This window comes from Xyrauchen texanus, chromosome 46 (assembly GCF_025860055.1).
Source record: "Xyrauchen texanus isolate HMW12.3.18 chromosome 46, RBS_HiC_50CHRs, whole genome shotgun sequence".
NCBI lineage: Eukaryota > Metazoa > Chordata > Actinopteri > Cypriniformes > Catostomidae > Xyrauchen > Xyrauchen texanus.
The window spans coordinates 1,279,002-1,291,765 of record NC_068321.1 but is presented as its reverse complement, the minus strand read 5'-3'; the positions used below and the strand labels follow the sequence as shown (position 1 = coordinate 1,291,765).

General features: G+C 41.5%; 1 protein-coding gene across 3 annotated transcripts in view; it reads right to left on the bottom strand.

The window, feature by feature from the left end:
* Positions 1–12,764, bottom strand: part of LOC127637921 (protein inscuteable homolog) — a 296,421-nt gene that overhangs the window by 172,048 nt on the left and 111,609 nt on the right. For all 3 annotated transcript variants that reach the window (XM_052119175.1, XM_052119176.1, XM_052119177.1), the window contains exon 2: positions 6,490–6,578. In XM_052119175.1, coding sequence (XP_051975135.1) covers positions 6,490–6,545 — 56 coding nt within the window. In that variant the 5' untranslated portion in view covers positions 6,546–6,578. The remainder of the gene's footprint in view (positions 1–6,489; positions 6,579–12,764) is intronic.

Below are 12,764 nucleotides of genomic sequence, written 5' to 3'. Positions count from 1 at the left end.
CAGAAGTGTAGATTTGGGCCCAACTTCTTTACTGTAATGTCAAAAGCATGGTTCAATGTCCAGCCAGATTTCACCACCTTTCAACATCACTGTCGGTGTCCACCAATGATCAGCCCTCTCACCCCTTCTGTTCATCCTCTTTATGGATATGGTGATGGCCTGCAATCACCGCTCCCCTGGACACTCATTTATTCAGACGATGTGGCGCTTTCACAAGAGACCTGCCCTGCACTTCAACACCATGTGCAGAATTAGAAATATCTGCTTGGTGAGAATGGAATGTCCCATCTGTATGCAGACTTGTCACCATTGCGGATGAGGCCAATGACTGTGGTGTCGTCTGCAAACTTTAGGAGTTAAGCTTGACAGAGGGGTCCTTTGCAGTGCAGTCATTCATGTAGAGCATTCGAGAGAGAACACATCCCTGAGGAGCACCAGTGCTAAAAGTGAGGGTCCCGGATGTGAGTTTTCCCAGTTTCAATAGCTGCTGCCTATCTGTCAAAAAGCTGGTGATGCATTAACAGATTGGGGTGGGAATGGAGAGCTGGGTCAGTTTGGCTGAAAGAAGATCAGGCATGATGGTATTGAAGGCTGGACTGAAGTCCACAAATAGAATCCTTGCATAAGTCCCAGGTCTGTTGAGGTGTTGCAGGATATAATTAAGTCCCATATTGACAGCATCATCCTGTAGCGTATGAAGGATAATCATTAACCCATCAGATTCTGAATAACAAAGAACCCACTGTTAAAACTCCTAATCACGGAAATAGCGCCAAATAGTCTCCACGAGCACAATGCGCTATTGACAAAGAGACACTCCAGCTATTGACAGAGGGACCGCGTGCTTTACCATGTGAGAAAAGGCACGTGGAAAGTTGGCAACAGAATGTGTGTCTTTCATTTTAAAACCTAGAAGGGTTTATTTTTAAGTAAATACGTTTAATCCCTGTATGTTGTGTATTTCTGATGTTAGATTAAACTAGTAAAAGTTTGTTTAGTTGTGTTAGTTAAACTCTGGAGCTTTAAATAAGGGTCATAAAATGTATATCCACTTTTAAGTGTACTAAATACACGTTTCTTGGTATCAAATTAAACCTTACGACTTGTCCTAGCTGAATATATATATATATGGTCACATTAAAACGCATTCTGCTATGTTTTACCATCTTTTGAGTTATTCAAGCCAAAGCCGGACCCGGTCATGCAAATGAGCCTTGACGGGACAAAGGGACCATCTCATGCCCAAAATAAGGGAGACTTTTACGACCTCCAAAGGAATGTGCAGAGATTGCTGATACTCACTTAATTCTTACTGAGAAGGAGAAATGAACCCTTTTAATCCTATATATTCTATATATATATCCATGTGATAAATGTATTGACATGTATCTAATGTTCCATCTCATGATTTCCCTTTATGCTGTTTGGTCTATGTTTTCTTGCAAACTCTAATGGGTTAATGTTTCAGACTTTGCATACTATGGTTAACCGAAATCATATGTATGGCACATTTGGTCTCTATAACTTGGTATTTTGAAGATCGAAATGACTGTGTACATGATATGTCGATAACAACAACATATTAGTATTACAAGTATATTTCCTAGTTTCTTCATTGGCTACCACCCCTCCAGGGTGCACACCAAGGAGCACCCTTAGAACAAAGAGCAATAAACCAAATTCCCGCCTGGAACTTCCACCCTTCTTATTGGTCGAGCCAATGAGAGGTGGGACACGTTTTCTAAGGTTATAAATTGCATCCACACTGGCCCTTCACTCTCTTATCTTATCTTCTCCTCTTCTTGGCTGCTCCCAACTCCCAACTTACTTCATCTCTCCTCCCTTCCCCTTGGACTCCCCCCGGCACACCTCTCTCTTCTCTTCTGCTGAACATTGCAACTTCTCGGAACAACCCTTCAATTCCTCTTCAAGTGAGTTTCAACTCCACGCGCTGGAAACACCAAACCGAAATCCTCCATCTCAAGGATGCCATGGAGACGCGACATCCACGCAGCCTTGCTCAGCCACACATAGGTCCATTTTGCAAGTATTATTCCATTGAAATTCAAATGCATCACAGTGTGTAATTTCCTCGCTGGCTCCAAAGGGTGAATTGTTGAAATAAGTTTGCCATACTTCTAATAATTATTTTATCTTCCCTTACTGTGTTTACTTTGCTTATTTTATGTTTATTCTATGTTAAATGTTTGTTTGTTGAGTTCGTGATATATCCTAGTTCCTTGTATTAAACCCAATTATACGCTTTATTGTCTATGTTTGTTGATCATAAAACAAAGCCTTTTTAATGTGCGATTTTAAGCCACGAGCTGATATTATCAAAGTAAGTTAACGTGCTTTGATGAGTAAGCTTATAACTAAGAATAAACCTTCAAGAGAATTGATCAGGAATATTTAGCAAAGCAGTTCGCTGGACGAACTGACTGATTGCGGTAGCCTACGGGTCAATTCCATTGAGGGTTTAATTAAATTAATATAGCCTGTCTGCATATAATGTATATTCCTAATTAATTATAATTCGTTGTGTTATTTGAAGCAGACTCTTGGACTATATAAGCCCTTTTTGGGGCTCATTACTCATTAAGTCCTGTGATTTTGTTTTTTGGGGGACCAGAATGATGGTGGGGTGTTTGAAGCAGCAGGGAACTTCACACTGCTCCAGTGATCATTTAAAGATCTGTGTGAAGATGGGGGCCAGTTCATCAGCATAGACTTTCAGACAGGCAGCTGAGACACTGTCTGGGCCTGAAGCTTTTCTAGTCTTTTGTTTTCGAAAGACTAGACACATCCTTCTCACAGACCATAAGTGAAGATTGAGTAGCAGGAGGGGGGGAGGGGAGTTCTAGGATGTGTTAGTGTGTGTGAAGATCAGAGTTGAGGAGGGGTGTGAGACTGGGCTTTTCAAACCTACAGTAAAACACATTCAGCTAATCAGCCATTAGTTGACTCTCTACAGAGCGAGGGGGGTGGTGTCTTGTACTTGGTGATGCTTTTCAGGCATTTCCACACAGATGCAGGATCGTTGGTTGAAAACAGGTTTTTCAGCTTTTCAAAGTAGCTTCTTTTAGCCACTTTGATTTCCTTAGTCAGTGTGTTCCTGGCCTGGTTTACAATATTTTATTCCCACTTCTGTAAGCATCCTCTTTGGCATGACAAAGATGTCTGAGTTTTCCTGTAAACCATAGTTTATCATTTTGAATGGTAAAAATGTCAGAGTAGGGATGCACATATCCTCACAGAAACTGATATATGATGTCACAGTAGTAGCTCATCCAGGTCTGTGGCTGCAGCTTTAAAAGACACTCCAATCTGCTTTGACTGCACTGATTGGAGTGTTTGGTATTGTTTGGCATCTCTGTATCTAGAAATGCAAGGGTGCGCCTTATGCAATTCAAGATATTACATAGATTCTATTGGAATCTACTTTCGTTGATGTAAAAGCATGTTCCACCACCCCTTGTTTTCCCAGATGATTCCACAACACAATCTACTCTGAATAGCTCATCATCCCTGGTGAAACTGATCAGAATAGAGTGTCAAAAACATGACAAACAAACTAAATTAACAAAACTGCTAGAGAGTTCCACACCGATACAGACATCCATGGTGCCATCATTTGTGTTGACAATGCACGTTATTAGCGAACCTAGCCTCAGACTGCAAGCGAACTGTACTCAGACCACCTCCCAAGATGCTCTCGGTTCGGTTTGCTTTAAAGGGGTCTGAGTTTGGAATGTACACATATGGGCCAAAAATCCCTCGAACCGTACTCAGACCCCTGAAAAGGACCAAGTGTGAAAACACCCGTAGTATTTTTTTATTTGAATGACAGCATGCACTGCCGCTGATGTGAACAAAACCTGATGATCATGTTCTCCAGTACGATTTAAGAATGTCCCAAAGAGCATAAAATTAGCTTTTTTTGGTTAATGACCTAGAAAGAGTGCAAATTTTTTTTTTCATTGTATTTCAAAACGCTTCCGTTTTAAATATTTAAAACTCCTAAAATTTTGGTTGGTTTGTTAGGTTTAAAATAAGATTTAGAATTTTTAATGTGGACACAGATTTTGAACCCCACTTGAATGGGAAAAAGAACCTTATATCACAAACTTACACAGGGAAAAAGCTGCACGGTACACCTACAAACTGCACATCCAGAGCGATTTAAAGCATGTATTACCATCCACAAATTCATCAATTATTCAGCTCATCTTGTCAGCGGGCATGTGAATGTTTACCATGTCAGCTCAAATGTCAGATTCACGTCAATGGAGAATCCCTCAGAATAGAAACAGTAATTTCTGGAGAAAAGTCTGGATCTGAATATCAAATTCTACATTTGATGGTCAAACAAAAGATTGTTTTGGATGAGCTGTCTAGCTTCTGTATTATTCATGTACACCCTGCATTGTGAATCAGAGGTGGCATTATTAACATATTGACATGAGCACATCTATATGGGTCATAGAGTGACATCACAGTTCAGTTCACAGATTAAATGTTATTATGTCAAATCAGATGATCAGATGTGTGGGTATATTATATCACAGGCAACTCGTGTGTGTGTGTGTGTGTGTGTGTGTGTGTGTGTGTGTGTGTGTGTGTGTGTGTGTGTGAGCGTGTATTTATCACTTTGTGGGGACCAAATGTCCCCATAAGGATAGTAAAACCCGAAATTTTTGACCTTGTGGGGACATTTTGTCGGTCCCCATGAGGAAAACAGCTTATAAATCATACTAAATTATGTTTTTTGAAAATGTAAAAATGCAGAAAGTTTTCTGTGAGGGTTAGGTTTAGGGGTAGGGTTAGATTTAGGGGATAGAATATAAAGTTTGTACAGTATAAAAACCATTATGTCTATGGAAAGACCCCATAAAACATGGAAACACAACAAGTGTGTGTGTGTGTGTGTGTGTGTGTGTGTGTGTGTGTGTGTGTGTGTGTGTGTGTGTGTGTGTGTGTGTGTGTGTAAGCTGATATAAAGTCCAGTGGAGCAAAGACAAGCACCTGTTTAAACTGCTGGCGTGTGCAATGCTAATTGTTCATCAGGGGTGGACAGAAAACTCAACTCGCTATGATTCAGCATCACCGTGAACATGAATGAGCAGCAAAAAAACATCTTGTTTGCTTCTCGCTTAAACCTCCACCTGTTGTCTGACGTAGTATTGAGTCGTGAATCACACAGGCTTCATTTCAGCCTGCTGTCTTCATACTAATGCACATGTGAATATATATTTATACATGCATGTATTCAGGTGATCTAAAAAACAAATTATGTACATTCTGAATACATTTTCGTTATTTCGCTATGTTAGTGTTTTCAAATCCTAGCCCAAAACAAATTGTAAAAAGCAATCTTGCAAAGAAATTAGAGAAATGTAGTAAAACTACAGTAGTAAAAAAATAATATTTATAACACAGGAAAATGAGGGTGGATGTAGAATTGTTAGGAATTCCTTGTCTTGTTTCACTGTTGCCCTCTGTCTGCCATTTTTGTCACCTTTGCATTCCTTAGTTTTCACTTTTGTCCCTTGTGTAGCCCCTTAGTCTCTTTGTTAGTCTTCGTGTTCACTTGTCATTGTTAAAGAACTACACTTCCCAGAATCCACCTGCCATCATCACTGCCATTTTTTGTTCATTGTTCTCACCTGTGTCTTATTCAGTCATCACTCACTGTGTATTTAAGCCCTGCATTTTGTTCACTCCTTGTCGTTCGTTGAGTGTTGTTAGCCTGGTATGTGTTTCCTGCCTGTTTCCTCTGTCTTGTGTTTATTTCCCCATTGTGGGTTTTTTCTTTGTGTTTATTTGTTTATCTGTTTATAATAAAGTAAGCTTGCATTTAGACCCGCTCTCCTCGTCTGCCTTCGCTGTCTGCACACGTAACAAGAATGTTGTCAAAATAAAATGTCATATTTAAATATATTTTATTGAAATTTAAAATACCCTCTACATGAGTTTCTATTGTTGCCTAATATTAAAGAAATCCAAAAGAACAAATGCCACTTTTCATTTATTTCATAAACAAAGCAATCCAGCATACCTTATACTGTATGCTCTGCGTTTATTATATTACCTTTTATTCAATAACAGTCCTTCACTTTAAACGAAGAACATATTCATCCTCCCATAACAAATAGTTACATGTTTCCACACATATACATTTATAAAACATCCCTGACTAAAAATAATGTAACATACTGTAAATGATACTGACAAAGGTGTGTTTTGAAAAACAAACAAGTTCGTTTCATATCACTGGTAATGTAGGTCACAGATTTTTGTGTCCAGGGAAGAAGCTTCATCATGTTTACTGTCATAGCAACAGGAGCACACCACAATATCAACCTGTGAGGCATGTCAGCATCTATTACTACACATTCTCATTCATCACCTCATACTGTTTGCTTTGGCTTTCTGCTTCCCCATTCATATAAAATGTTGAGACTGTGTTTTCAGTGATTTTGCACTTACATTTTTCCAGAGATGGAGGAGTAGCTGCTCTGTCTTGAACTTTGAGGGCTCGCCATTCTGACTGTGTCCTCTCCACTTTAACATAACACCTAAAAATTATTCACACATAAAACACAGAAGGCACTTATTAAAAAATGTTACAGATACTTTATTAAACAAGAATATATTATATTTGTGTCTGATACTACCAGCAATAAAGTAAAGAAATCTTACATTAACAACAGAGATTTTTCATGAATCATGACCAACCTTCATTCTCAAAGTCAATGATACCCCCAAAGGCAGTAACAGAGACCTGGCCAGTTCTGTACTGTAACTGATCACAGTCAGGTGGCCATTGAGAGATCTGATCATCTGAAATATTTATATATATTTGGACTTAATGTAAAAATTTGGCATTCACAATGAATATTTTAAGTTCTGTTCTGTATCTGCTGCTCTTTTTTTGTGAATAGTTTGATTGTGTCTTTTTGTTACAATCTTTGCTCAATCCTCATTTTCTGTGAGTGTAATATTCTCTCCAAGAAAATTGTATAAAAAAGAAATCCCTGCCTGTCTGCTGAGGTCATAGACCTAAAAATAGCTATATAAATTGTACTGTGTTTTGTTGGGGAGAATAAGCGTTCTCTAATGAGTGACGCGTGGTTTCCCACATATATTGCACAGTACAACGTAAATTACTGTTTCAGTGACGTTAGTGTGGTCAGAAAGAGCCTGTCCAAGTTCATCTCTCACCATTGATCTAAATTCAGGAGCTTTCTATTCTTGTCCAGTCCTTTCCTCCATAATAATTTTATTATCAATAAATTGCTAGAGCTGGAGAGCGCCAAAAGAGTATGTCTTATCTTCTGATTTCTGTCAGATTGCCATCCAGTGACTATACTTTAAGTTCGAGCAAAAGCTTTAGTGCTTATTTCATGTTATTTATTAATGTATACCATTTTCATTATTTAATTAATAAAACTGGCAAACCATGGGAGCCTGTACTCTCTTCTCATACATTTGATGCTATCCTGCAGCAGGATAATTTAACTTTGAAATTACTTTAATCGAGCCATTGTAACCTGATCTTGTCATCGTACCACAGAGAATTTTACCGCATTTTGTGTTAATTATCGGAAGTTAGTACCTATGATTTGGAAGCATGAGCAATGCTGCAGTGACAGGACAACAAAGACAACATCCCTTTGACTGCACCTAGAAAGTTATACTTGGATAAAACTGTGTTGTGAGTTGTCATGTATTTCCTTTGAAGAAAAAAAACTCTCTGTCCCTGTCTTTCTCAAGAGCTGCCATTAAAACCACCTACAGCATTAACATACAAATTGAAGTGGACAAGTCAAGCACATCCTGACCAGAACAGCACTTGTTTAAGTGACATGTCAAGGGCCATTGAAAATGATCTCACCATTTCACCGTAAGAGCCATTTTCACTGTAACCATGTGATGTGATTATGATGATGATTAATGTAATAGAATGATTTCAAACAGGTAATTGTTTGCCTTGGGCTTGTGTAGATTTAGCTATGGATGTTCAGGGAGAAAGGGATACATGCCCTTATACAGCAGAATAATTTAACTAACTTTAACTGTGTGTTTGTGTCTGACAAAAGTCAATTTCAAATGCCTTTACAAGGCTTCATAATAATATGTAAAGTGAATTCATGTGTTATAAAAAAAAAAAAAAAGGAAACCGAATCAAGCAAAAATAATCTTATTCATGTTCATTTATCAATAAGATCAAACACCCTTTCACATACCAGCAAGACACAATCATATGTTATTATCCACCAATATTTTAATGATATGATGCCATGAATTCCCAAACAGACACTATGTTATAGGCTGGGTTTCCTGATAATGTTGCAACTTATGCTTTTAAGTTCATCTTAACAAAAGCCCAGTGCACACTGTATGATTTTCCCCACAACTTTGCCATCTGAGACAGTAAATCCTAAAGGATTTCTGTGGTCACAGGGCAAAATCAACTATCTTACAATGTTTAGTGTGACATGCTCACCGATGGCCGATTAATAGCCTTTGCGATGATCTTTAGCCTCTGACGATGTTCTGGCAGTGTCAGAAATTTAGCATCTCATTCATACATTGTGACCGCTATTATGATGGCCAGATGAGAGTCCGCTCCTCCCTCGCTCCCGAATCCCAACTGCGAGTCTGCACCTGTCACGTATTCCCTGTTTCTGTGCTTAGACTTATGTTGAAATTCTTGTTTAGTTCCCCATTCCTGTTTCCAGTTCATTTTGAAGTCCTTTGTTCATGATTGGTTTTCCCCGGATTGTTTCCACAGGTGTTCCTCATTCCCTTGTTCCCCCTGGTTTCTTTGTCTGTCTTCACATGTATTGTTTGATGCACTGTGCTAGGTTCCCTGTGTTTTGTTTCCTTATGAGTTACTTTGTTTATCTTTGTTTTATTAAAGCTGCGCTTAGATCCTCATTCCTCGCCTGCCTCATCACAGAAAGACTGACCAAAAATGGACCTAGCGGCTCCCAGAATTCTGCTTCTTAAGCAAGGGGACAGTCCTGATGAGGATCACAACCGTGAGTTTTTAGAGCTAGCTAATTTATTGCACTATTCAGACCGCTCTCTGGTGGTTTTCTTCTGGACTTGTCTGAATAGTGCACTGAAGGAACTGATGCCTCCTGCTGATCCTCACTGGATACTCTGCGAATATGTGGAGAAAGCTCTGGAACTTTGCAGATCCCTTTACATAGCCGATTATGGTGGGAACCCCGGGCCAAATCCTTAATCTTCAGCTCCCTTGTCCAAGCCTTCCACAGATCCTTGGTCTAAGCCTTCCATAGCTCCTTGCTCCAAGCCCACCCACGGCTCCTTGCTCCAAGCACACCCAAGGCTCCTTGGCCAATGAGCCAGCACCCAGAGCCAATGCTTGTGGCTTTGCTCCCAGCTGTCCCGAAAAGAAGGAAATGGACACCTTCTCCCAGTCTCTGCCAGTGTTCAGGACCACACAGGTTGTTCCCCAGTCGCTACCAATGCTCACGACCACGGAGGTCATTTCCAAGTTGTATACCAATGCTCATGACAACGGAGGTTATTCCCCAGTCACTGCTAGTGCTCACGAACACAGAGGTTGTTCCCGAGTTGCTACCAGTGCTTTTGTTCATGGAGGTCTGTTCCCAGTCACAGCCAGCTCTCGTTGAGCCTCCCACGGCTCCACCTTCCATGGCTTCACCCCTCAGAGCCTTCCACGGCCCCGTCCGCTCCCCCCGAGACTCCTCCTCCAGCGGCTCCGCCCGCTACCCCCCAAGACTCCTCCTCCAGTGGCTCTGCCTACTCCCCCCGAGAATCCTCCTCCAGTGGTTCAACCCGCTCCACCAGAGACTCCTCCTGCGGTTCCATCCATCTTCCCAGAGACTCCTCTTACAGCTGCTCTGCCCACCCCTCCTCCATCGGCTCTGCCGTCTGATCCAGTCCTTGTCCTGTGGCCACCTCACAGGCCTCCAGACTTAGTCTTGGCCCTGTGGCCGCCTTCCAGGCCTCCTGACCCTGTCTCAGCCCTGTGACTGCCTCCCAGGCCTCCTGACCACGTCTCGGCCCTCTGGCTGCCTACCAGGACTCCTGATCCAGTCCCTACCCTGAGGTGATCTCCTTGGTCTCCTAGTCATCCGCCTGATCTGCTCTGGTCTCTTTGGTCTCCTGGCCATCTGCCTGATCTGCTCTGGTCTCCTGGCCGTCCGCATGATCTGCTATCGTCTCCTTGGTCTCCTGGTCATCCACCTGATTTGCTCTGGTCTCCTTGGTCTCCTTGCCTGCTCTGGTCTCCTTGGTCTCCTGGCCATTTGCCTCATCTGCTCTGGTATCCTTGGTCTCCTGGATGTCCACTTGATCTGCTCTGGTCTTCCTGGTCTCCTGGCCATCTGCCTGATCAGCTCTGGCCTCTTTGGTCTCCAGCTCCACCTCAGCCCTCTGAAACTCTGGCTCCAGCTTGGTCCTCCGAGTCTGCTGCATCGCCCTTGCTCTCCATCCCTCCGGCTCCACCTTGGTCTCAAGCATCCCTGACTTTGCCTTGTTCCTCTGCTCCCCTTGTCCCTTGTGCCCCCTTGAACTGCCTGCTTCCCATTTCTCCCTGCACTCTATGGACATTTTTTTTTTGTGGAGCATCTGGAATCCGCTCCTTAAAGGGGGCTCTGTCACATATTCCCTGTTTCTGTGCTTTGACTTATGTTGAAATTCTTGTTTAGTTCCCTGTTCCTGTTTCCTGTTAGTTTTGTAGTTTATTTTCATTACTGGTTTTTCCCGGATAGTTTCCACAGGTTTTCCTCGTTCCCTTGTTTCCTCTTGTGTATTTAAGCCCTTGTTTCCCCTGGTTTCTTTGTCAGTCTTTGCATGTATTGTTTGATGTTCTGTGCTTGGTTCACTGTGTTTTGTTTCCTTATATTCTGATTTACTTTGTTTATCTTTGTTTTATTAAAGCTGTGTTTAGATCCTCATTCCTCGCCTGCCTCGTTAAAGCACCATAACAACATTTGTGCCCAGTTATCAAAAAAATAAGCAGAAAATACTTGGAGAAAGTGTAAGACTTCAGCAATATGAAAGCATTATTCCTCTAATTAAATACAGAGCTTACGAAATGATTTCATTTTGTTAACATGTATTTTTTTTATCATGAATTTTATTTACAACTTTATTAGTGGTGCTTGCCAAAGGCAAGGCATCACTATTGTTATTCGCCATACTTATTAGTGGTGCTTGCAAAGCATCACTATTGTAATCTCACAAACTTATTTTTCTTTTTATTATTATATCTCCGTACAAAACTTCGGCACCTAACTCGTCCCGCACCGTTTGGCGTAGACCCACGAATGAGGTGTCAAATCGAACGGCCTATTCAGGACACGTGTGCTATAACTTTTATAAGCGATCGGGGGTACGGTGTTTGCCCCAGGGGCAAAAAAGCGGCCGAAAAATCCCATAGACTTAACATTGCGACAAACTTTGATGCGTCACAGCTCCGAGCGAGGATTTTGCAGAAACGTGTGATTTGCCACATTTAAAGAGGCTGGCAGGCTCTGTAAGAGCATACCTCAATATGGGGTAAAAGTTGCACCCCTGGGGGGCAGGAGCTGCCCAAAGTTGCCCCCATTGACTTACAATGGTGTAGGACGGCCCATGAAATGAAATTGCATAATTGTGTTTAACATAGCTCTGGATCACAGTGTCATAGAGACAAGGGGTCGGGCTCATTTTACTCAGATGACCAATCAGTCTCTCGGGATCATTGTGAAGCTATCAAGCCAGCAACAATTTAAAGCACCTTAGCAACAAGTCCCATAGACTTCTAATGAAAGATATCAAAGGGATATCTCCGGATAGTAGTGTCATAGAAACACAAGGGTGGTCTCGTTTGACTCGGGGCAGCAAACAGCCAATCATGAATCACCTGAACACTTTCTAGCCCCTCCCTAGCAACCATTGTCGAGCACCTTAGCAACCAAAATCCATAGAGGGATATCTTCTTGATAAGTATCACTATGGTAACTACCTAGCAACCAGATGGGGTTACCCTAGCAACCGACTAGCAAATCACATATCTCTGCATCACAATAACATAGAGACTTCCGGGTTGACTTATTTCAATCAGGATGGCAAAGAGACTTGATTAGTATCACTATGGTAACTGCCTAGCAACCAGATGGGGTTACCCTAGCAACCGAGTAACAAATCACATATCTCTGCATCAGAAAAACGTAGAGACTTCCGGGTTGACTTATTTCAATCAGGATGGCAAGGAGACTTGATAAGTATCACTATGGTAACTGCCTAGCAACCAGATGGGCTTACCCTAGCAACCGACTAACAAATCACATATCTCTGCATCACAAAAACGTAGAGACTTCCGGGTTGACTTATTTCAATCATGATGGCAAAGAGACTTGATTAGTATCACTATGCTAACTGCCTAGCAACCAGATGGGGTTACCCTAGCAACCGAGTAACAAATCACATATCTCTGCATCAGAAAAACGTAGAGACTTTCCGGGTTGACTTATTTCAATCAGGATGGCAAGGAGACTTGATAAGTATCACTATGGTAACTGCCTAGCAACCAGATGGGGTTACCCTAGCAACCGACTAACAAATCACATATCTCTGCATCACAAAAACGTAGAGACTTCCGGGTTGACTTATTTCAATCAGGATGGCAAAGAGACTTGATTAGTATCACTATGGTAACTGCCTAGCAACCAGATGGGGTTACCCTAGCAACCGACTAACAAATCACATATCTCTGCACC